The sequence below is a fragment of the Podarcis pityusensis genome (genome assembly GCF_964106645.2).
Source record: "Podarcis pityusensis genome assembly, chromosome: 6".
In the NCBI taxonomy this organism is placed as follows: Eukaryota; Metazoa; Chordata; class Lepidosauria; order Squamata; family Lacertidae; genus Podarcis; species Podarcis pityusensis.
In genome coordinates, this window is record NC_138030.1 from 65,696,564 (window position 1) to 65,722,348 (window position 25,785).

General features: G+C 40.6%; 1 protein-coding gene and 1 long non-coding RNA gene across 2 annotated transcripts; one reads left to right on the top strand and one right to left on the bottom strand.

Annotated features, from left to right (window-relative positions):
• Positions 1 to 1,836: 1,836 nt before the first annotated feature.
• LOC308478880 lies at positions 1,837 to 10,216 on the bottom strand. Its single transcript, XR_013987348.1, has 3 exons — positions 8,306 to 10,216; positions 4,890 to 5,028; positions 1,837 to 1,918 (listed from the first exon to the last, which is right to left on the bottom strand). It is a non-coding gene; the product is annotated as an uncharacterized lncRNA (long non-coding RNA).
• A 75-nt stretch (positions 10,217 to 10,291) lies between these two features.
• On the top strand, positions 10,292 to 25,333 carry ACADM (acyl-CoA dehydrogenase medium chain). Its single transcript, XM_081009002.1, has 12 exons — positions 10,292 to 10,449; positions 15,894 to 15,990; positions 16,977 to 17,074; positions 17,179 to 17,248; positions 17,920 to 18,020; positions 18,100 to 18,180; positions 20,153 to 20,283; positions 20,833 to 20,941; positions 21,109 to 21,249; positions 21,327 to 21,422; positions 22,664 to 22,912; positions 24,150 to 25,333. The coding sequence occupies exons 1-12, from the start codon at positions 10,426 to 10,428 to the stop codon at positions 24,219 to 24,221; spliced, it is 1,269 nt and encodes a 422-aa protein (XP_080865128.1). The 5' UTR covers positions 10,292 to 10,425; the 3' UTR covers positions 24,222 to 25,333.
• The last annotated feature ends 452 nt before the right edge of the window (positions 25,334 to 25,785 follow it).

Here is a 25,785-nt window from a genome sequence, read left to right on the forward strand (position 1 = left end):
CTTGTTGGAGAGAGGCGTTGTGGAGTTTCGACTTTCGCGTACCGTCTATTATTATTATTTTTAGATTGTAGAAAATTTCTTCAGGCACGCGAAAGGCAGCAGCCCGGGAATGGGGGAAATCCTCAATGACTAGGGCGTGCTGTCTACATTTTAGGGCAATATTTGCCTCTGCGGGGTGGTCCTTTCCCCACATGCAAAGTTGCCCTTGGAAAGTTTGCTCTCGGTTTTCTAGGCTCCCGTGGAGCTGTCCTTTCCTCCCGTGCTGATGGAGGAGTTTCGCTGCACGACAGGGATGGATCAGCTTAGGCCTCGTGCTCGCAGCCTTGGAGAATCCTCCTTCAAAGCTTGTCGATGCAGTCGATCTGAAGGCTTCATTGCATTAAAAAATTTTTTTTTAAGATTTTGTATTTTAAGATTGTGATAAGGAATAGAGAGGGGTGGCAGAGTGCATAAACCCATTAGTCCTACTCAGAGGAGACCCACTAAAATCTATGGGCAAATTACTTAACTCCATTGATTTTAATGGGTCTGCTCTGACTAAAGTTGGGTGTCGCCCTGTAGGTACATTTATAAGGTGCAGGAATTTCATCTCCGCTGCACTGGGACATAAGTCTCAGGACCACTTATGAAGAACAGAGAAGACTCAAATGAAGGTGCTGGTTACTTGTAGTCTTTCTGGGTATGCATGTAAAAGAATCCATAATACGGTAAATGGTTTCAGTGACCCCGCACTATGCAACAAGTAAAATGAAAGTTTTCATTAATATTAACCTATAAATATTTTATTTGAGGAAACTTTCATTCCAAAGGTCTTTTTGAGCCACGCCAAGCTATATGTTCAAAGTAAAAGTAAAAAAATTAATAAAAAAAAATTAAAAATGCCTCCCTTGCATCTGTTGAGCCAGATTTTGATTATCTGCCATTTTGTCAGGATTATTTGACAATGTGGGCAATGGTTGAGCTGTCAGTAGGCCATTCAGCATGGTTTAAGGCAGGGGTAGGCAACCTAAGGCCCGGGGGCCAGATGTGGCCCAATCGCCTTCTCAGTCCGACCCATGGACGGTCTGGGAATCAGCGTGTTTTTACATGAGTAGAATTTGTCCTTTTATATAAATTCATCTCTGGGTTATTTGTGGGGCCTGTCTGGTGTTTTTACATGAGTAGAATGTGTGCTTTTACAGTGGTACCTCTGGTTAAGTACTTAATTCGTTCCGGAGGTCCGTACTTAACCTGAAACTGTTCTTAGCCTGAAGCACCACTTTAGCTAATGGGGCCTCCTGCTGCTGCCGCACTGCCGGAGCACGATTTCTGTTCTCATCCTGAAGCAAAATTCTTAACCTGAAGCACTATTTCTGGGTTAGCAGAGTCTGTAACCTGAAGCGTATGTAACCCGAGATACCACTGTATTTAAAATGCATCTCTGGGTTATTTGTGGGACATAGGAATTCGTTCATATTTTTTTTCCAAAATATAGTCCGGCCCACCACATAGTCTGAGGGACGGTGGACCGGCCCACAACTGGAAAAGGTTGCTGACCCCTGGTTTAAGGTGATGATACAACAGCCCTGGTTCTGGTTTATGTCTGGATGGAAGGCTGCCTGGGAACTGTATCCATGTTACCTTAAGGGGGAAAGGAAGGGGAAATGGGATTTCAGCAAATATATTTTAATGGTATTGAGTATTTTATTTTTCACAAGTTGCTCTTCTTAATCAAAATACCAATATATTTTATGGCAAAGAACTCTCACTAGAATAATGTGTTTTATTTTATTGCAATTTATATTACAACTTAATCAGAACTGGTTTGAGTGTGATGAATCTGGCTTCCAGGGTCTCCCCAGATCTATGCTCTTGGTGAATGATTAAGGTCACATTTAATATATGCTGATCTCCCAGAAGCATTGGCTAGTCTTCACCTCTATAGAATTCCAGGGAAAAAAGCAGAATCGGTAAAGCTCTTTTTAACATAGATGTGTGATATATATAGAGAGAGAAGAAACCTATTGTATGTGGAATTATGAAAGGTGAGCTAAGAAAAAGGTGAATGTTTGCTTTGGTTGTTTACCCCAAATAAAAGCAGTTCAGCCAGAAACTGCCTGTCTCAGAGCTGATTCACACAAGTGTTATAATGGGGGCTACTATCCAATTAAAAATGTTTAGTTGATCATTAGCTCTATAACTTAAGTAATCAATTACATTTAAATACAGTATGTTTACATATTACAAAAATGGTGCCTTTTGGAGGTATGATCATTTACAATTTAATAAACCGTTACCTAAACAGAGGTAACATTCACTCCCTAATTTACAGAGATATGCAAGGACCGATGTAAACAAGTAAAGTGATTCCTTAACTTTCAGCGCTACTTATTAAAATTGCCCTTTACAAATGAAAGGTTGGGCTGATTAGCAATTAAGCAAATTACAAGTTGTACCCCAACTAATAGTTGATTGCTCATTGCTTAGATTAGATGTACAGTATTGTGTTGGAGAGTATGATATTTTTCCAATTGCATAACAAATGATAAAAGCAAATGGGACCTATAACAACATGTTGCAGTAGAGTGTTCCTCAACAGTATTTCAGCCAATCAACTAGCCAGGTCTTCCTTCAGACTCCTCCTTTCCATTCCTCCCCCTCCCCCCTGGAGTTTTTGTGCCATTTCAACAAGTGCATTCTGTGTCCACTGAAAATACTCATTTTTCATTAGGCTGTGCTGTTTTGCAGATTTTTTGTTTGTTTTTTTCCTACTTAGGTTTCCCCACCTTAAGGTTTCCTAAGTATGCTGATACCTCATTTTCAGTAACTCTGTTTTGACTGTATAGGTGTAGCATGGTTAGACTAGGACCTGGGAGACCAGAGTTCAAATCTCCACTAAGCTCACTGGGTGACTTGGGGAGCCAGTCAAGTGTCTCAGCCAACCCTACAGTCACAGGGTTGTTAAGAATAAAATGGGGAGGAAGGGGAGGAGAACCATGTGTACCACCTTGCGATCTTTGGAGGAAAGGTGAGATATAAATGTAATTTTAAATATAATTCAGTCCTGAGCTCTCTGTTAGTACACATGATGATATTATGTCTATGTGGTGATATACAGTATGTGCAATTTGTGAGACTTGAAAATGGACAGAAATTGAAAGGTATGGAGTAGCAGCAGATACTTTTTCCACGTTCATCACTAGGGGAAGGTTCAGAGAGTTTCAGAGAACGATGTTTCCGACAAGTAATCCCCACTTGAAGCTGCACTCACCACATTAAGCATGTGTGAATTTACCCCAAGGTGAGTTGGAAGGTAGAATATTGCCACCGTTGATCTAATCGTCTTGAACATGAATCTCTTAATATGTTTGTAGGTGTAAAGGATTATTGGTTTAGGAAAATACAAATTTCCCTTATTTGGAGTGAGGCTATTGCTCCATCCAACTGGATTTCCTCCAACATGAATAAAAGGCAGCCTCTGTTGTACAAAGCATAGAATTAACCTGGAAATAACTTAGAATAATAGAACTGTAGAAGGGACCACAAGGCTCATCTAGTCCAACTCCCTGCAACACAGGAATCTGTTTGCCCAGTGTAGGGCTCAAACCTACAACCCTGAAATTAAGACCTTGCTGTATTGTACATATGAATCTAAGACTCTGCATGTCACAAGTGAGAAAATGTGTCCTGATATACATTTTAAAATTTGTAAGTATTCGTGTGGATGCTTGTTAGAAATCTGTGCCATCTCCTGCCACAGTGCCCTCTACTGTTGCTTCACAATTTGGCAACTACGTACGAAAAAAAGAAGCAACAACAGACAACTTAAACAAAATGTTACAAAAATATACAGTTAAATATAAAATAGAGTTTTATATGTAACAGTAACCTTAATAGAAAGTTATATATATACAAAAACACTTCATTTTCCTTCTGACACACCCTCCCTCTCAGCCACCGGGTTCACACAAACTCTCAGCTTACCCACAAAAGTATCACGACAATAAGAGTTCCTCCAAACAATGGATTTAAGAAACACTGTCTGGAACTCTGTGCACATGGGCCAGACAAACTGCATTGTGATAACCATGTACAAACACAGGAAGTTGCCTTATACTGAGTCAGACCATTAATCCATCTAGAGCAGCGTTGTTAACCCTAACTGGCAGTGACCTTCTGGGGTTTCAGGCAGGAGTCCTTCCCAGTCCTACCTGGAGGTGTCAGAGATTGAACCTGGCTCCTTCCCAACTTATGAAGAAAAAAATAGTTTATAAAATAACAGGTATAACTTACAAAAACACATTAAACAGGCAGTGCAAATAAACCACACGGACAGAGCACCTTTTAGTGCAGAATGCACCTCTTGTGAATGTGGCTAACATACAGTATGAAAGCAGAATTACATTCAACTGAATGTTCAAAGTTGTGACTAGCCAGGTTCACACACAGTGCCAAATCAGTCTAGTGTAAATGTGCATGAACTAACTGCAATATCTTGTTATTTCGGAATCTGTGGTTAGTGTTACATTTGGTTTGTTGAAGCAAAAGCTTCCAGTGTCCTTATGGCAGTACCGGCGGGTGTGCAGCACATAAACCCAAGGCACATAGCACCAAACTGTGGCTTAGAGTTGCATGTCAATGCAGCTATTATTGGTTTTCCATTTATTTACCAACATCAATTTGTTCAACATCAATTTGAATCTGTATATTTTTCAAATTCCAAAATAAAAACCAACAAAAATGGAATGTTCCATATGTTAAAAACATAGAGTGAAACTCAACATTCCTATACAGTACTACTAGAGTTATGTGTAGCAGGTCTGAAAATATCAAGTGTTTTTTAATTGAAATAATAGTTCTGTTTCTTCTCTTTCATCCCTTTCTTCAAAGTATATGCTACAAAGTCTCACCTTCAAATATATATTGGTCCTTTCTGAAGATAAGGAAATCAACATGCTCTGCACTCCAATGTTGTTTATTTTTCATTGCCAGCAAATTTGAACAAATGTTGTTTTATAATAACAAGCAAGATACAAACACCGTTCATTCCTGGAGTGCAAACACAAAGCAATGTTTGAATCATCTAAGGACAAAAATAAAAGGAAACTTGAAAATGATTTTAAGCCATGCAGTAAATTACTTTCAAATTCCAATCAAAGACAAACACGCGAGTTGTATATAAGATCTTTCCAGTTAATTAAAACTAGTTTGGAACTGTAATCAAGACGGGCGGGGGAGAAGTCTAAATTTTTCTTAGATAAAAGAAAGGGGGGGGGGAGAGAGAATGTAGGTACCAGCCCACCCAAAACCTGAAATCGTGGGACATGGTTTGTGAATACAAAACAGGCACTACAAAACAGAACTGTGTTGAATTTAATACCTGAACTTGTCAATGTACGTTTTCCGTTCACTGATCCTCCCAAAGAGTTGCAAAACCTTTTGTATGTCACATATTCCTATACACTGTATGCTTAAAAAAGCCCACTTTGCTTCCTTTATGTGTATCTCTTCAGTTCAGCATTCTCCTTTTCCAGTGATTCACAAACTCCCCCTGCCCATGGACCTCTTGAAATTGCTATGGTTCTTGGTGGATCACATAATGATTTTGCTGCCTGTTGCAGCAATCACAATGTACTATTCTGGATGCTGTATGGTTTTTAAATTTGTTGTATGTCTTCTTTTATTTCTTATAATGAATTCTATTGTATTGTAGTTTGAATTCCATAAAATTCAGGTTGTAAGTGTTCTTCGCAGACATGTGGAGAAGCTGGTAAAATGTGGACTGGACAAGGCAACTGTTAGGTGGATTTGTCGCTGGTTGACTGACTGAACCCAAAGAGTGCCAACTACTGGTTCCTCATTATCCTGGGAAAAAGTGACAAAGTGGGGTGCCACAGGATTCTGTCCTGGGCCCGTTGTTGTCCAACATCTTTATAAATGACTTTTAAGAGGGAATTGAGGGGATGCTCATCACATTTGCATATGACACCAAACTAGCAGGCATAGTTATAATGTTGCAGAAGACAGAACCGGGATTCAAAATGACATTCTCAGATGGGGCCAGTTCTGGGCACCACAACTGAAGAAGGATACTGACAAGCTGGAACATGTGCAGAGGAGAGAAACTAAGATGATTAAGGAAACCAAGGCTTATGAGGAACAGTTGAGGGAGTTGGGTATGTTCGGCCTGGATATGAGGAGACTGAGAGGAGATATGATATCTAAAGATGGCGCAAGCTTGTTTTCTCCTGCTCCTGAAGGTAGGACCCGAACCAATGGCTTCAATTTACGAGAAAGGAGATTCCAACTAAACATCAGGAATAACTTTCTGAAAGTAAAAGCTGTCAGGGGAACAGAATCCCTTGGAAGGTGGTGGACTCTTCTTCATTGGTTTTTATGCAGAGGTTGGCTAGCTGCCTGTCATGGATGAGATTCCTACATTGCAGGGGATTGAACTAGATGACCCCCAGGTCCCTTCCAACTCTACAATTCTGTGATTCTATGAATGAAAAAGTTGGGCGCTGACTGCTCAGGGGTCCCATAACTAGTTAGCATGTCAGAGTCTCATTCATTATCAGAATTAACCAGACAAATTGCTCCACCACCTAAGAATGGCCATGTACCACTACCCACAGAACTGAGAAACAGTTTTCCATCTGTCAATCCTTTCCATGTACAGGCCATGTGAGTTTTCCCGTGCTGAATCAAATTAAGCCACAGGCCCTTCCTGTTTTGCAACCGTACACTCCTCAGAACCCAAAGACTTTGATTTCCCAGAAGCTTAGGGTAGACCCCTTGAAATTTATTTATATGGGTGGGCCTACTATGAATATGACTTGAGCTGCAGTCCTAACTCCATTTACTTGGGAGAAAGCCCCAGTGAATTCAATAGGCCTTACTTCTGAAGAGATGTGGTTAGTCAGAGATTGTGAAGAACCATGTGATGGGGTGATATAAATAATTACCTGGTTAATTACAATCCTATTAGTTTTTAAAACAATTTTATTACAATTATATGTTGATAAAGTGTCTTATTAGAAAGTTGCCCATATCTTAACTTTAGAAATCTTTTTGTTCAATTTTTAAACTAACAGATTTCTAGTGATTAACAATAATTTAGTGGCATACAGTTTAGTAATGTTTCATAATATCAACACTTAATTAATAAAAAATATTATACAAACTTAATAGTAATAACTGCAATAAACATTTAGCACAAAATAACTCATTAAATATTAAGAGAAATAATGAATCTGTAATGCAAGTGTCTAAATAAATGAAAAACTGCTCTTTTTGTAATATATTATCCTTATTTTACAATGTTTACTTGCTAATTTATACAACCTGGCAACAACCAACAAGCCTCTACCATTCATTAGAGTAATAAAGGGGATTTCTTCTGTATTAATGAAACTGTGAAAGTAATATATATTCCAAACTGCAGGGAGAAAATGTCTCATAAGACAAATTATAAAACAAAGGTACAGCAGGATTGCTAGTAAATGTAGCCAGTGCTCAATCAGAAAAACTACTATGGATCCATTGTATGGATTCCAGAAAGATTTGAGATTAGGAATGCCTTTGTGCCATTTTATTTTTAAATTATAACAATATTATACTAAATTTACAGAACAATTCTACATTTACATTTCTGTAATTTTAGGCGGTAGATCCATCATAGTTATATTCACATAACATCTCCTGCATCCAATCCATCCCCAGTTCAGGACAGGAGGGGAAAACCACATGAAACTCAGGGTGGGAGATGAAGAAAGTGATTTTCATTTGATCTCTTCCCCCTGCATTGGAGTCAATGGAATTACTTACACGAAGTCCTGTCGTAGTGTAGATTTCCACTGTGTGGGCATGTTTGTGAAATGAGAAGGGCTAGGAGCAGATCTGTATTTCTAGTGTTATCATCAGTCTGCCGCTACATCCTAATGCTACTCAAATGATGAGCCAGTGAGTTTGTTTCATAAGTAAATATGTTCCTCAATACCAGTCTACTGCATTATTCGGCATACGTCTGCACTCCCTACGCTTCTAATCCAAAGCAAAGTCTGGAAATTTTATTTGTATTCCCTGCTCCGTGATATTAAATTACTGATCCTAGTTATACAGCTTTGTTAAAATGTCCAAGTTGTATGAATGAAATCAGTTGTTTCTCTTGGAAGAATGGAAGTTTACTTGTGTTCCCTGGCATTGCCTCAGAGTTTCTGGCTTCTTGTATTAAATCTCTTCTCCATGTCCAACCTGGCTCTTTTGTCCAGTCATTACTTGGCCTGATTACTGTGCCCCCTTATACATGTTCTCCATAGTTTCCTACCTTTTTTCCCATTTGACTATCCTTCACCTCACTACTGCATCACATTCCTTCTTCACTTTTCCTCCATTGACACCCTTCCTGTCTTTTTGCCTCCAGCACATATGACTCAATTGAGATTCACTCCTCGTTTGTGTACTCAAATTCGCTTGCATCATTCACTCTTGCATCCTGACAAGCACAAGTGAGACATTTGGATTGACTTTAGTTTTTAAAATCCCAGAAGTATTTAAGTCACACAATTACTGTTTTGTCCCTAGAGGGTATTTGTGTAACTTTAAATAGATGCCTTGTTATTTCATTACCAAATGTCTGTTTTGAGCTGGCCCTTTCCATCATGTCAATGAAATGTTTCTAGACATGGCTCAGTAAAGACAGGCTAGGTAAAGACAGTTCTGCCATAACTTGGCAAAACAGCATGTTTCCCCAAAGCTCTCTAGAGTGTCCTATGTGATTTTAACAAGTTGTTTAGAGCAGGGATACAAAAATCTGAGGGCTTCTGAATGTTGTTGGATTTCAGTGCCTATCAGATGCAGCCAACATAGCCAATGGTCAACAACACTGGCAGGGCTACAGGATTGTCATTCCTGCGGGATTGGGTGACATTGTGGTCTAAACTACTGAGCCTTTGGGGCTTGCCGATTGGAAGGTTGGCAGTTTGAATCCATGCAACGGAGTGAGCTCCCATTGCATCTGTCAACCTAGCTGTTCAAAAGCATACCAACGCGTGTAGATAAATAGGTACTGCTGCAGTGGAAAGGTAGACGGCGTTTCTGTGCGCTCTGGCACTCGCCACAGTGTCCCTTTGCACCAGAAGCAGTTTCGTCATGCTGGCCACTTGACCCGGAAAGCTGTCTGCAGACAAACACCAGCTCCCTTGGCCTGAAGCAAGATGAGACTTAATTGTCCAGGGGTCCTTTACCTTACATTCCTGATTTAAAGATTACTTGATCCAAACAGAGGTGTTGTCTCATTTCTTCAGGTTGGAAGTTTGGGTGAAACTCAGCTTGCTGAGAAGAGTTTATATAGGCTTAAAACAGACAGAGCAAGAAATCTGCAGATTCTTAAGACCAGGCATCCCCAACCTTCGGCCCTCCAGATGTTTTGGACTACAATTCCCATCATCCCTGACCACTGGTCTTGTTAGCTAGGGATCATGGGAGTTGTAGGCCAAAACATCTGGAGGGCTGCACTTTGGGGATTCCTGCTTAAAACTATCCCCATACCTTTGACCTCTTTGCTGACCTTATCTCTTTCAGCAGCACAGCAGAGAGAATTTTCATAAGTGGGGCAGAGTTCTCACTGCTGCGCCACCCAGAGGGGCAAAAACCAAGTTAAACAAGAGAAGAGTATGTGGCAACCATCCCACCTGTTGCATGTGCCCACAGGCTGGTACAGCGGTGGGGTCCCATTGCCCCCAGAAAGGGATCGAACAAGCCGGCAGAGGTTGTGATGCCAGGCCCGATTTCCCCTCCACGTGTATTACCCAGAGAGTGAGCAAACACACGAAAATGTGTTTCGCTGGCACTGCTATGAAGCTCTTCATAGCAGGAGCCAGGTCCTAGGGGGCCGTGGTCCCTTCGCCCCCCATAGAATATTGGAGGGGGCCGGCCCGCCCACCCCAAAAGTTGATACGTATTGCCATTCATTGCGCCCCATCGTATGATCGATTATGCGAGGCGGCGCTTACTTGTCCCCCTACAATATTTTATTGTCACTCTCCTGAAGCCACTTTTCAGTGCCCAAATCACAGGTAGTCACCACCAATGGCCTGGCTTTGCCGTGCAATGACCCGCCACCTCTGCCCACTGGCTGCGTGGCAAGGCGGATTGGGGCCCGGGCGAAAGTGAGAGAGACGCTTCCCCCCTCCCCGCCCCACAAAAAATCTCCGCTGTTGTCACCGGCGTCCGCCAGGGCTTACCGCGGCCCCGGAGCCCAACCGGCCTTCGTCAGCCGACGTCCCCCCCCCCCCGCCTTCCTTCTCTCGGCTCCTCCTCCCTCGTCGCCTCTCTCTTGGGGCCTAGCCTCCTGGAGCGATCTCCGAGCGCAGGGGGCGGGCCTTGGCTTGGTGTCTACTGGATGGGAAGTTGCTGCCGCGGCCTGTGGAAGAGGAAGGGCACGTCATGGCCGCGCTGAAGGTCTCTCGGGTACGGAGTAGGTGGGCGAGGGGCGTGAGGGGAGAAGTCGGGCGCAGAAACCGAAAGCGGCAAGCTTGGGGGGCGGCCTCGGATTGTTGAGGGAAGGAGGCCTTGCAAGGTGAAGCGGGGTGGGTTTCTGAAACCCGGCAGTGCAAACAGTCATCAAACACTCATCTTATTTAACTTCCACTCCCTTGTGCTGTTTCTCAACTTCATGCTTTTTCTGGGCTCCTTATGTGTGAAACCCGGCAATGCAAGCCCGAAACGTGCCTACTCGGGAGATAACCCCGTTTAGTCCAAGGGAGCTTACCCACTGCCCCAGTAAAGTGCTGATAAGCGGGCGAAGGGGTTGACTGCGTATTTAGTAGTCCTAAGACTTCTATAATTACAACATTGTACACTTCGAAGGGGCTCCCGAGGGGCATCTAGTCCAAACCCCCTTCCCCTGCCATGCAGGGATCAGAACTAGAACATAAATATTTAGAAGAGGGGAAGGATGCCAAGTTCTCACGGGGGAAAAGAAGAGGTACCCACACAGAATGATACTTCCAGCTTATATAAAGCGAAGTACATTCTGTCCCGTAACAAACAACAATACCGCAGTTTTTGGTATTATGCAACAGCATATCTATTTATTTGTTTGGCATTCATAAGGAGGGGTTGGTTTCCGGAAGGAAACTGCCTTACCTTGATCCTAGGGTTTTTTTTAATTTATGGCAAATGTAGGGAAACAGAAGAGATCTATAGAAACCGAGATCATATGTGTGTTAGGCTTAGGATTTTGATAGAGTTATCTTCTGTGAATAGGTTTAACTAATTATACTACCCGCTATATATTTCATATAAAACATTTTTGTGCCAGTATAGCCGGTATATCTTCCAACTTTTATTCTTGTTTATGGTTTGTTACAAAATCCCAGTTTGTATTGGTTTTTGCCCCTAAGTATATAAATGAGACAGACATAGTCTTAAGAATTCATATGCTAGAAAGAAAAACAACTTTTTTAAAGCATTGTTCAGTGCTGTGACTGGGAAATGACTGCTTTTGAATCTTGGTAGTTTGGGTGTCCCTTGCCCTTTTAAAGTCCTTTAGTATTATCTACATACTGTAGACAAAGACCTAAGGCTAAGAAATGGTGCTTAAGGCCATCTAGTGTGTCCATGGCAGAGGTGAGATTTAGAATACAGATAGTCTGATGAATAGGGTAGTCTCTTAACTACCATGCCACACTAGCTCTTTGAGAATGTTGGACAGAACAGTCCTTTTATGGGTTTTGTTTATACACTTGATTTATAAAGCTAATAAGAATACTTTTATATTTGCAGTTTTGTTTCAAATCTGTACAGAATACTTTGATCTAGTAGCTGTTTGCCCTTGATTTAAGCAAAATGTGAGCAAAGCTACTAAACTTTGATAATTACCCACTTATCACTGATGAGTCAATCTATATGACATACTCAGTATGTAAATAAATGCATTTTTGCCCTCTGAAAATGTGCAGGTTCAGATTGATGTATACAATAGTTCGCCTAGAAAGGATTTGCAGGGCTATTAACACTTCTCTGAGGATTTTTCTTCTATGACAGAAATGGCCCTACACAAGATTCTGTTGGTTAAATTTGTTGGTAGACAGTTATTGATAAAACTGAAGGATGCCAAACCAGTGAGCTGAGTATTGCATATGGTGATGTGGTAATGTTGTGTGCAATTAATGTGCCACTTTACCAGTCTCATACAGGTTGGTTTATAATGTGGGAACTTTGTAATATTCTACTCCGTAGGTGTCACACATAAATCATAACACGTGATTGTTATGAGCATGTATTTCTGTCTAGGACGTACCCAGGAAACTGGAGGATAAACAGGGCAAATGTTTCATTTGTGTACAGAGAGTTCTTTTTGAAAAATATACCGTATTTTTCGCTCTATAACACGCACCTGACCATATCACGCACATCGTTTTTAGAGGAGGAAAACAAGGGAAAAAATATTCTGAATGAAACAGTGGACGTATCATTTTTGTGCTTCATGCTGTGGCCACAGACATGTGATCTGATGGTGAATTTGGGGTGACCCAATGCAAAAATCCTGAGAATCCCTGTGGATCCATGCTTTGTAACCACGTTTTTGCACCATTGCAGCCCCAGGCAACAGTGGGTGCGTGATTTTGGGGGGGCAGGCTGTAGCCATGGACATGCTATGTGCTCTGATGGTGAATTTTGGCTGACCCAATGCAAAGATCCTGAGGATCCATGTGGATCCGTGCTTTGTAACCACGTTTTTGCACCATTGCAGCCCCAGGCAACAGTGGGTGCGTGATTTTGGGGGGGCAGGCTGTAGCCATGGACATGCTGTGTGCTCTGATGGTGAATTTGGGGTGACCCAATGCAAAGATCCTGAGGATCCATGTGGATCCATGCTTTGTAACCACATTTTAAGTGGGGAGGGAAGGAAAAACACAGAAGGCTAAGAATGCAGGAGAGGGCTATAACGTGAGGAAAGGAAGGCAAAAGTTCCCCCCCACCCACCCACACAAGCCAGCCAGCGCGCTCTCTCTCTCTCTCTCTCTCTCTCTCCCATCTGCATGTTTTCCGGCTGCCTGATATTTATTTTTTTTAATTGCCTTGACAGAAGAAAGCATTTTAACTGCATTAAGAACTATTTAGCAGCGAAACCTAAGCTTTGCCATCCCTTAAGAGGTACAGACACTGTAATCTTCCAGATCGCATGAATTTACAGGCAAAACACTGTTTAAGGATTTCATCCTTTTAAATTGAAGAAAGCATATTTGAATGCTGTGTGTCCCCAAAAACAAAAAGCAGGAAGTCAAATCAGAATTTTAAGCTGAACCTGTAATCTCTCTTCCCTTCACAAACATTGTTCCCTCCGAAGCACAGAGAGGAAAGCAGACACTCTGCTTTCCCCTCTGCTTGCCTGGAGGGGAGGGGCTTTCCCTGCTCTTTGTTCCGTTTCAGCAAACACAGCAACGAAACAGAGCGGGTGGGCAGTAAGACCCTGAGGCAGAATGCAGGAAAGCAACCACTTCCTCTTTTCCCCTCTGCTTGCCTGGAGGGGAGGGGCTTTCCCTGCTCTTTGTTCCGTTTCAGCAAACACAGCAACGAAACAGAGCGGGTGGGCAGTAAGACCCTGAGGCAGAATGCAGGAAAGCAGCTGCTTCCTCTTTTCCCCTCTGCTTGCCTGGAGGGGAGGGGCTTTCCCTGCTCTTTGTTCCGTTTCAGCAATCGTGAAGCCCGATTTGATTTTTGTCTGATTTTTCGGCTCCAGGGACCACACATTCGCTCCATAACACGCACAGACATTTCCCCTTCCTTTTCAGGAGAAAAAATCTGCGTGTTATAGAGCGAAAAATACGGTAACTGCTATGAGAGTGAAAAGCAGAAGTGTTTTCCATAAGGACAACATGTAATTGAAAATTGCCACAACGAAAAGGTTAGCCTTTAAACCACTGTACCTTGTAACTTTAATGGAATTTGGTGTTGGCAGTGCCAGTGAGCAGTCTGCTTCTCTCCCCCCCCTACCCCCGCAAAGAGTATGCCACATAAGATAACTGATAAGTTCCAACCCCTGAAAAGCAAGGTATGGAGCAGAGTGCTAAAAAACTTTCTATTCCAGCTGGCCATTACAAAAACTCGGTAACTAAAAAATAGTTTGTGTTTTTGCTTTTTTCATCCTCCCAATTTCTTTGCCTTTTATGTCACATATTTTAGGTTGTAACTCTTGGGGGAGGGCCTTTCTAACACTGGCATTTGTAAGGTACTCTGGGAGCCTCCCTCCCTCTCTTTCTCTCTCTTTGTTGGCTGAAAGTAGGATAAAGATGCTTTACTTAAATCAAATAGCATTGGAGACTTAATTCCACAATTGTTTGCTAAAGCATCACCCTTGAAGCCAGGGAGCCACAGGTTTCAAAGTATTTTAGTGTAAATTATTCTTTGAAATTGTAGTGAAGTTGAAATGGTCAATAAGTTATTCATATCCAAAGCTTTGTGGCCTTTTGGTTAATATTGTACACTTGATAGAACATCTTGTGCATGTCTTATGCAATCTTTATCTCATTCACTTCTTTTTCTTTTGAATGACTGGTGTGTAGTTGTATAATTAAATGGACTTTGTTCTCTTGCTATTTTATTAACCACTGGACCATCTTTCGTTGCCACTTTCATATTCTGCTTAGTCAAAGCTACTTATTTTAGTTCTTGTTCCCCAAATTAGGAGTGTAGGAAGCTGCCCTATATTGTGTCAGACCATTGTCCCATCTTATCTCACTGTTCTCTGCACCAGTGGTGAGTGGGGCCAGAGGCAAAAGTGAGTTGAACCACAGATGTGACTTGTACACAGAGCCGCATTGTAGCCCAGCAAAAGTCAGTGTTTCTACATTGCAATTTCCCCCTGCAAATTAGGATTTTAGTCATTATCTTTGACCCTTCTCATTCTTTTCTTTCTTTTTTTCTTTCCTATCTTATCTAAGGTTTGCTGGTTCTCTTGTTAATAATTCTCAGTCTCTTCCATTTTAGTCTATTTAGACTGAATTCCTTATTCAGACTCTAATTCCTGTCTTGGGCTGATGACTGCAATGATTTAGTAGTCTTGTGCTTCAGTTTAAACTTACTTGGGGGTATCAAACACTCATCTTATTTAACTTCCACTCCCTTGTGCTGTTTCTCAACTTCATGCTTTTTCTGGGCTCCTTATGTGTGGAACTCTCTCCCCCTTGATATTCAGTTCACTATCACTTTGTCCCACTTTAAGAAAGCACGAAATTGTCCTTTTCTTCCTGCAGTTTTGCTTTGTTTCTTTAATTGTCATTTAAGCATTATATATATTTACTTTGAACATTTTTTTCTTTCTTTTATTCTTCCAGAGAAAGCTTCTCCATTTTCCCATTCCAGGTTCCCTCTCCTATTGTTTCATGCCTTTAGATTGTAAGGCACTATGCAGAGACCTGTCCCTGAAATTTGCTATGTATTTTAGTCACTTTCAAAAATAATAAATGCTAAGGAAGCAATAAGATATAATATATGTCCTATAAATATGTATCTTCAACAGAACTATATAAGAATAACTTGCAAAATCTTCAGTTTGCTCCAGCAATGGAAAGTTCATAGGAGAACAACAAAGTCCATAGAAAGGTACAGGGGCATATTTATTTGCAAAGGCCAAATGGTATTTTGAACCAAAATTAGCAGTTTATCAGGGTTATTTGGTATATTTAGATGTATACGATCTTGCAAAAGAACTTAAAAGAAAATATGCTACACAATGAAAAACACAGAATTCCCCAACTACTTCTAGTGAAAAATACGATCAGTTCTGTGGTAAACGCATTGGTCTCTGCTGCAGACTATTTTTTAGTTGGCACTTGCAATAGGATTGAGAAATTTATTGGAGGCTTTTATCGGAGCTATTCTTATTCCCCCCAAAATCAAAATTTCAGGTGTTACGAAGCATTGCTACATGTGGTTGGAGATCACAATCAAGTCAAGCTGCTGCAACAGCACCCAAAAGTAAATCGGCAGCTGGATTTAGCTTTGGTAAGTATTCACAAAGCACTGTAAAAATATCCCCTATTAATCTTACATTATGTCCCATGCCTCAAGTATTTCACAAACCTAAAGAAAATTATCAGAATTTGAACCATTTGATGTGTGATGGCAGGAGACTGATGACTCAATGCCTGATGCACTTACTTTTTATTTTACTAATAGCAGCTGTGTAGTTTTACTAAATACAATTAGTGAACTACGAATTGTAATTGGAGAAGTGCAGTGTGCGTTACATCTTTTCCTTATGCCACTTTCCCAGTTTAAAGTGCTTTTTGGTTCATAAGGGGAAATATATGATACAGGCGTTTGCATTTTTTTCAGTGCAGTCAGACAGGGGCCCACATACCAATGGATGTTGTAGCCAGAGACAATACACTAGGCTGATCAACAGATGTGACTGCTGCTTATGTGCAGTAGACTACATTGCAGCCACACACAGTCATCTCTCCATCCAGGCTCTCAAGGAGGGTGCAGAGCAGGACTAATGAGGAGCCTGGAGAGAGATGGTGTGGCCTGGGGAGGACCCTGATGGCCAGGGATAGAGATACTTGGAGGTCTGATCTGATCCAGCAGGGCTTGTCTTATGTCCTCAGGTGGGAAAACTGATGTGCCGTCATCTCGCTTGCAGCAGATGCTTCTGTAAGAGGCAAATGAACCGTCCATTTCTTGAACAGAGGCTCCTGATTTTCCTCACACTGTTCCAAAAATATAATTTATTTCAGCTGATGTTGCTTCATGCCCTTATACCTCTTGGAATATCCTGCTGTCATGGTTTTCCCTATATTGCTGTGCTGCTTCATGTCCTGTCACATCCTGACGAGTAGAATTAGGGATGAATTTAGGTGCCAAAATAATGAACTCTAGCAATGTCAGGTGCAAAGTATTGCAGTTCTGCTACTATGTTGAATTATTAAGGGTATTTCAAATATTTGGATATAATTGATTGTTTGACATGTGAATGCCATGTTTTCTAGAACTTACTGATGAACAGAAAGAATTTCAAGCTACAGCTCGTAAATTTGCTAGAGAGGAAATCTTGCCCGTTGCTGCCGAGTATGACAGAACTGGAGAGGTAGGCTTGCTATATAAGGGGGGAACAGCTTAAAGCATTGAGTAAATGTTTCTAAAAAGAGACACTGTACATAAAATGAAATATTTTATCTCTTTTCTTTCTAGTACCCTGTTCCCCTTATAAAAAGGGCATGGGAGCTCGGCTTGATAAATTCACATATACCAGAGAGCTGTGGTGAGTAAACTACCTTTTAAGCACTAAAATAGCATCAACTAAGGAACGCTTTTAGGAGGCAAAGATACAACAGATTTTACGATAGGATGTTTTATGAATGTGAATAGCCAGTATGTCTGGTGTAAGATAAGTTTTCATCTCTTGAGACCTTATTAGAAATAGCAGTATTGCCAAACATACAGGGTATATGGATATGGATTTTAGTTAACTTCTTTGCAGTATGTTTGATGATTGGTAAGTGGATATGCAAGCAGACACCATTGAAAGGTGTTGTGTTACATCTGGACCATCCTCTTCAACCATAAGGCCATTTACTACCAATAGCTCTGTAGAAAGGATCCCAAAGGTTTATTGTGCTTTGATGATGTTTTATTGTATTTCAATATTACTTGGAAGAATTTGTATCCTGAATTGGTATTGACCCATTCCTACATGCAAGTTATGATTTAGTTAACTACTGGGGTTACTCTGAATAGGGATAGACCAATATTGTGGGGTTTTGGGTGGGTGGGTGGGTGTTTTGAAGGGATATATATGCAAATGGAATTGAAACATCCTGTTACACTGATGTCAAAATTCACCCTATCAAAGGTTAGAGTGTATAGGAAGTAAAGTGCACTTAAAATGGATTTGTATGGGACTGTTTTTTGTTTCATAATGTTTTGCTATAGGTGGCCTTGGCCTTGGCTCTTTTGATGCCTGCCTTATTACTGAAGAATTAGCTTATGGGTGTACAGGAGTTCAAACAGCTATTGAAGCAAATTCCCTGGGTGTAAGTATTTTCCTTCTTTCTTTGTAGTTGTCTAGATAATGACTTTCTTTGTATTGAATGTTTCTTTTTTTTCTTGCAGCAAATGCCAGTCATCATTGCAGGAAATGAGCAGCAGCAGAAGAAATATCTGGGAAGAATGACAGAGGAACCTATGATGTGTGTAAGTTCCCCCTCTCCCCCCAAGTCTATAGAATTTTACTTTGCTTTCTTTGGTGAAAAACCTGTATACATTTATTGTATTTTTCTGTATATTGGACGCCCCCATGTATAGGACGCCCCCTATTTTGGGAGACTCCAAATTAAGAAAATGGGGGGGAAATTGCCCTAACTTGTTGAATTTTTTTTGGAGAGGATTGCCCAGAGCCTAACAGCCGTGTGCCTATCAGCTGTTCCCTCGTGGGCAATTGCTGAGCTTTGGGGGAGGGCAGGGTTGAGCTTTTGGGGGGGGGGGAAGAGTGGTGAAGCTTTTTCTTTCAATTGCTTTTAGCACTTTTCACCTTTCCCATGGGGCCTCTGTATTCTGCTTGCCTCTGCCCGCCCTACAGCTGGGAGGGAGGCTGTAGGTAGTCTGTTTTTGTGCACAGGCAGCGCGACGTTATACAGAAGGAGTGCAGCGATTGAAGTAATATCCCCTCCTTTGCGCCTTTCACATCAGCGAAACATTGCACCTTGCGCTCCTCCTGTATAACGTTGCACCGCCCGCTCACAAATGGAGCTGCGTGAAGACGTCGCACAGAAAAATGATCGCACACAGCCTCCCCCACAGCTGTAGGGTGGGCAGAGTGGGAGGAGGTAAGCAGACTAAATGCCCCGCAGGAAAGGCACTGCCACTCCTGTTGGGTGCAGCGGTCAAAGATATCTCTTCCCTCCGCGCCTTTCTCATGTGGCCTTGTTAGTCTGCTTGGAGCCGCGCAAAGACGCCGCACAAAAACGGACTACCTACAGCCTCCCTCCCATCTGTAGGGCGGACAGAGTGGGAGGAGGCAAGCAGACTACAGAGGCCACACAGCTCGCCACTGCCGGGAACTGCGACGGCCTAAGCAAGTACCATATTTATTTATATATTTAATTGCTGTATTCCATGGATAAGATGAACCTTGTTTTTCAACCTAAAAAAATGGGTAAAAAACCTCATCTTATAGATGGAAAAATACGGTGATTTACAAACATACAGTAGAAATAGAACTAAAAATGCCCACAGCTAAGAATAGTTTTTAAAACAATACAAAAAACCAATAGCTAAAGAGAGATTTTAAAACAATACAGAATTGACACCTAAGACAGATACCTTTTCATACAGCTTAAAAAGCTTGCTGGAACAAATATATCCTTAAAAATATGATAGTGTGAGGAGCTGGCAGTGCTCTGAAGAATGTGTGGCAGAGGCAGGGGGTCAGGGGGGTGACCCAGGAGAGGGGGGTCAGCAATTTATGGGGTTTGTCATCACCCACAAGGCAGGAATCAAGGTAAGGTGAGGAAGAAGAGTTAGGGCAGTTTGAGACAGAGAAAGGCACATAGGATGTGGCAGAAGAAGAAGAGGCTGTTCTGGCAAAAGATGGGTTAGTAGATTCCTCACCTTCCCCCACCCTGCTGTCTCCCAACTCTAAGAGGGACTTGAAGCAGGAAAGAGAAGTACAGTGGTACCTCGGGTTACATACGCTTCAGGTTACATACGCTTCATGTTACAGACTCCGCTAACCCAGAAATATTACCTCGGGTTAAGAACTTTGCTTCAGGATGAGAACAGAAATCGTGTTCTGGTGGTGCGAGAGCAGCAGGAGGCCCCATTAGCTAAAGTGGTGCTTCAGGTTAAGAACATTTTCAGGTTAAGAATGGACCTCCGGAACGAATTAAGTACTTAACCCGAGGTACCACTGCATATGCAAAATATTGCTTCCACGCAGTTTACAACAAGAACATCAGTGCATAATTGAAATACACAATAGCAATTCCATTGGGCACTAGAATAAGTCTTAATGAAAATATGCAATAAAACAAGCAATTAAAAAGCACGGCAGTTAAAACACCTGAAAACAGACAGTTAAGCCAACAAAATCAGAAGTGCAGTTCAGGGGAATGCTTGCCTAAACAGGCGTGCCTCCTGTTTATTCTTTTTTCTTTTTTCTCCTCAGGCCTACTGTGTAACGGAACCTGGAGCAGGCTCTGATGTAGCGGGTTTAAAAACAAGAGCCGAGAAGAAAGGAGATGAATATATAATTAATGGACAAAAAATGTGGATCACCAATGGTGGCAAGGCTAACTGGTATAGCAATTGTTAACAAGCTTTACTTTCTCTGTAGTTCTTCCCCACATTTGATCCGTTTTTGTGTCGTGCACAGTGTGACTAAGATACAGAATGTTTATTAGAAACCAGTTGGGGAGATTAGGTATTATCTCTTACCCTATCACAAATGAGGCAAGAGCCAGTGTGGTATTGTGTGTCCACATTCTTGACCACCGTCCAGGATTTGGTTTGGAAGGAAGGAATGAAGTGAGACAATTTGGAACAAGCAGTGACAGTACATGTTGGGAGGGCTGAAACCATCCTTTTACTAAATACCATCCTGTGCCACATGTGCTTTATGAGTCTTTTCCTTGTATATTGTCTTGTATTTCCTTTTTGTTTTATATATAATACCGAACAATAGAAGTCCAGTCTTAACTATGTTAAAGCTCAGTAGAAGTCTTCAAAACACGCTGGGTTGTCCTTCTTTTTTGAAACCGCCTGATCGTTGTTTAATTTCTGGTATAAAGCTACCAGAAGCATCTGTTAAAGTCAAACCTGGCTCTTGGTTTTGTGTGTGTTTATTAGGTATTTTTTATTGGCTCGCTCCAGTCCTGATCCCAAAGCTCCTGCAGGCAAAGCTTTTACTGGATTTATTGTGGAAGCGGACAGCCCTGGAATACAAATTGGAAGAAAGGTAGAGTACACACGCGCGCACACACACACACACACACACACACACACCCCATCTAGATTCTGTGTGGATGTGTAAAATAACAAGCATAATTCTTGCACTCTTGGCTATAAATTACCAATCTACATTAGTTAAGGCATAATTAAATATTTCATAAACTTTCTTTTCAGGAACTTAATATGGGTCAACGCTGCTCAGATACAAGAGGGATTGTTTTTGAGGATGTGAGAGTGCCCAAAGAGAACGTATTAATTGGTGAAGGTGCTGGCTTTAAAATTGCTATGGGAGCATTTGATAAAACAAGGCCTCCGGTAAGTATCTGAAATAAGTTCTAGAAAAATATCATTTTAGAGTTCTATTTTTATGATATCCATCGTTAAAATCACAGGTAGCTGCTGGTGCTGTAGGGCTAGCACAAAGAGCTTTGGATGAAGCTACAAAGTATGCTATGGAAAGAAAAACCTTTGGAAAGGTCATTGCAGAGGTATGTGAATCTCTTTATCATTTATATGATGCCATTTCCACTTAATGTGTATTAAGGGAAATCTTTTTCACAAAGCTTATATTGTAGGGTCCTAAAAGAATAGCTTAGCAAGTTGGAAGTCAAAATGCTGGTAAAACCAAAATATGATCCACCAATCTCTTACTAGAAGCCGTTTAAATTTAAGGGTAGTGTTGCTTTGTAAATGGGTCTCTTGTGGTGTAAGAGGATTCAAGATTGCTGCAGCTGACAGTTACAAAATGTGGACTGTCATATAGCAAAGCTAATGCTGATTTTGTCAATGAGGGATAGTGTGGCTAGTCACTGCAAAGAACCAAACTAATCACATTTGTATACTTGTCATTGTGTATTAACTGTGCGTCTCCATACGTAACCCCCACCCCACAAATGGGTTATTTGGGAGGAAAGGCAAAATATAAATTTAATAAATAAATACATGTTTGACTGTAAGTCATTTTAGGGTTTTCTTGTTTGTTACTGAGACAAGGTGACATGAAGTCATTTAGTAATCTGCACACATACATTAATAGAGAATTATTTAAATATATAAGCACTTCAGATTAAACCAGCACTGCTTTCTGATAACTAATGCTATGATCAAAAAATAAATATAGCTGAGGAGTGATAGGAGTCCTAGGGAAATCCTAAAACCAGATGAAGAACCAGAACCAATAATTCTGACTTTGGGTAATTCCTGAGGCTTGGCTGTGCAGTGGTAACTTTTCTAATTAGATGAAATTTCATTGTAATTTTTAACAAATATGAACAAAGTAGCTTAGCAAAATATTTAATTCTATATACTGTATTGATAAAGTTTTCCTTTTTCGGTCTGATTCACATGCCACTTTAAACCATAGTGAAACCTAACCATGAATTAATGGGGAACACACAGCATACACGCTGGTAAAATCGCAGCCAAAACCTCCTTCTGGGAGCTAAGGCAAGGCTCATGGTTTGTGTCTCTCCAAACAAACCATGACCTGTAGCCAAGTTTAGTTCTTATTGCTCGTGGCTTCTTTGAGGAAAATAAATTGTGAACCTGCGTTTGTATATGGCACTTATTGGGTCCCAGCAGCACAGCAGCAGGAGAAATGAGGGAGGGGGAAATGCAATTTTAGCACTATGCAGAAGCCTGCTACATGTTCCTTGATGTGTATTGTACAAAAAGTAAACTTCTCAATTCTAACTGGTCAATATTTGCCTATATTCCTCAACCATCTTAGCACCAGGCAGTGTCCTTCATGTTGGCTGAAATGGCAATGAAAGTGGAGCTTGCTCGCTTGGCTTACCAAAGAGCAGCATGGGAGGTAGATGCTGGCCGTAGAAACACCTACTATGCATCTATTGCAAAGGGATACGCTGGAGACATTGCAAATCAAGTAGCTTCTGATGCCGTCCAGATTTTTGGAGGAAATGGATTCAATAGTGAATACCCAGTAGAAAAGCTAATGAGAGATGCCAAAATATACCAGGTAGGTAACCCATTTAATGCAAATACTAGAACTGTTGCCCAGTTAACATTTTTAGTGAATTGATAGCAGCAGTCTATTAATAAATTTGTGTATATAATATAAAGACAAAAGTATGTTTCCCTTTTAAATGACACATCTGTGTTGTTGCAGCATTCATCTTAAGAGGTATTCTCTTTCATAGGAGAGGCAGCTTCTTTTAAGGTGGCCCTCAGCACCTGCAGGGTTTTTTTAAGCAGTATTTGTATGAAATGCCTGCAGGTTAAAAATTAAAATCTACTGAGCATTAAATCCGGGGCAGTGTGGAGAAAAGACCCGTTTAGGATGCAATCCTATACAAAACATAGTATATGTAGTTATCTGGAAAGTAAGTATGTTAGATGTAACGGCTTGACCTCAGATAAAAACATACATACAAACACACACATGTATATAATTAAAAAGTGGTAATTATTAACAAAATATTACGTTATAATCAACTAAGTCATACTCTGAGCAGAACCCATTGAAATTAAGTAACCTAAGCAATGTTTATTAATTTTATGTTGGTCTACTCAGAGTAGGATTAGTACCTATACAGTTTGAAATCAAATAATATTTTTGAAAAGGAGGTAGGTTTCCATAGCTAAGGTTATAGCCATTCCTTTTTTAAATAGTATAAAAATTCTGCCTGAGGTCTGAATGGCATAACTGTACAAACTAGAGCAGTAGTCTTCTACCTTTTCAGACCCGGGACCCACCTTGAAACCCATTTCTTCATATTTACCATTTGTTTGTATGGTGGTAGTGCTGCTGTTGTGACCCACGTATGATTAGGCTGGAACTCAGTACTGGATCCTGACCCACCAGCAGTAGATCGTTGTACTTCAGAGATTTGAACTTGTTTCTATAACAGAAGTGTCCATATGGAAAACACATTTTGAAATGGAGGAAATTTTCACAAATGATTTGTAATGTGCCATGGGTGTCTGCTGTTCAAAGAAGAAAGTTGGAAAATGCCACTAGGTACGCTCAAGTTCTTAGGCTTAACTAAAGTAGCCTATTGGACCATGGCCATTTAAGTGCAGCCTTGAAGTACCTGGTGAGGTTTGTTTCCCTGCCGTTAAGCATCTGTAGCAACTTTTGCATTGAACTGGTAACATACTGATAAGAAGTTCCCTGTATTTTCATATTTTATGTAGTTTTGAAATTGCTCAAAAGCACCTGCCTTTTATTTATTTATTGTATGCTTTCTTTTCAGATATATGAAGGCACAGCTCAGATACAGAGACTGATTGTAGCTCGTGAACACATTGGCAGGTTTAAGGGTTGAGAACTTTTGAAGAGAGACAGGGCATGTATTAATCTGATGCTGCAAACATTTGTCTTTATTCTGGTATGCTCCTTTTAAGATTGAAAAAAATAAAATGGCCTCAAAGTAGTAGCATATCTGTTTCAGATCTTCAATATATGGGGAAAAAATTGTTTCCTTAATTATTGAAACTGTTAGCTAGAGACCTCTTGAAAAATTGGGATATTAGATACATGTTGGTGCATGTGGTTCTTTTTAGTTTGTTTTTTTAGTGGCTGCTTTTACTTTCACCTTACTCCATAGTTACTTGGTTATTCCTGTCCTCTGATCTTCTCACAACATTTTTAAAGTGCCTCAAATTGAACTTGTGACACTGTATTGGATTAAGAAGTTCATACCAATACCGGCAGTTTAGGGTTCTTCTTTTCTATTTGCAAATTATGTATTTTGGGAGTAGGGCCACTTAAGAATGTTTGTTTCTGTGCAATAAGAAGATTCTGGACTCACCATGTTATCATACCAATTATTACCAAATATTGTACGCAAGGTAAGGTGTGAAATTATAATCACTATCAAGTCAGCTGTACTGCGACTGTATTTTAATTTGCCATTTCTCTATATAGCGTAGCTATGCAAAACATCTGTGGAACAGCTGTAGTGTGGATTTTTTCAACAACATACAAAGAGCAATGTGAAACAAAGAAACAATGAACCTTACTTTTGAAATCAATGTGTACCTCACACCATGCTACAGTGTGCCTCAGAACAAATTGCCTTGTCCTCAGAAAAGCCACATTGCTGTATATTGTATTAACTTCTATGAAAAAATAAAGATTTTTAATTTTATGACTTTGGAAACTGAAGAGTAGCAGTTTTGTAAACAACTTTGTATGTTGTTGTAAAACAAAACCTATGGTGCCTGTGTTGAACTTTTCAATTATCTAAAGAGTATACATAATGGTTTTGGTGCCTTTAGCCTGATTATATCAACCTTACTAAACAAATGTTTTATTGCACTCAAATATGAAAAAAAGCCATACAATGTATTTTTTTGTTCCAGTAATGTTTACAGGACTGTCATTATGTCAATTAGCTATAGTATCAACTAATTAAAAAAAATACTTGCCCTGAAACTCTGTTTTTCTTCTATAATCTGGGTATGAATTTTGGCATTGAAATGGAAAACAGCTCATTTGTGTTAGTATTAAATCTGTTCTAAGGTGTAATTAGAATACTGGTGTCCAATCTCTGCTTCAACTGTAGTGCAGTTCAGTTGATCTCCAATGCTGGAGTTTGCTGTGAAATGCTATCCGATAACTTTTCTCTTGCAACTAAATGCATTTTTTATATTACTTGTTCTGGTGGTGGGAATTGTGTGCATTGAAATGCTCTTTTTAAAAAAATGACTGGTGCATTTGTGCACACTCTATAAATTATCTCTTAGGTTGCACTTGCATCTTTGTTTAAAAAAGGCTCCTTGAAAGCTCTGCCATTTCAGGAAGCTAAAACACTCTTTGAATATGACACCTTGCCTGTACTACTCTTGCCATTCCGACTAGCTATTTTGGACTTTTTCATCAAAGGC

What these genes read in the sequence shown, in the direction of transcription:
- ACADM (XM_081009002.1), top strand. Translation starts at nt 10,426, where the DNA reads ATGGCCGCGCTGAAGGTCTCTCGG. An exon ending in ACATATACCAGAGAGCTGTG is followed by an intron (nt 17,249 to 17,919) that starts GTGAGTAAACTA and finishes GTTTTGCTATAG; the next exon opens with GTGGCCTTGGCCTTGGCTCT. An exon ending in TTGATAAAACAAGGCCTCCG is followed by an intron (nt 21,250 to 21,326) that starts GTAAGTATCTGA and finishes TTAAAATCACAG; the next exon opens with GTAGCTGCTGGTGCTGTAGG.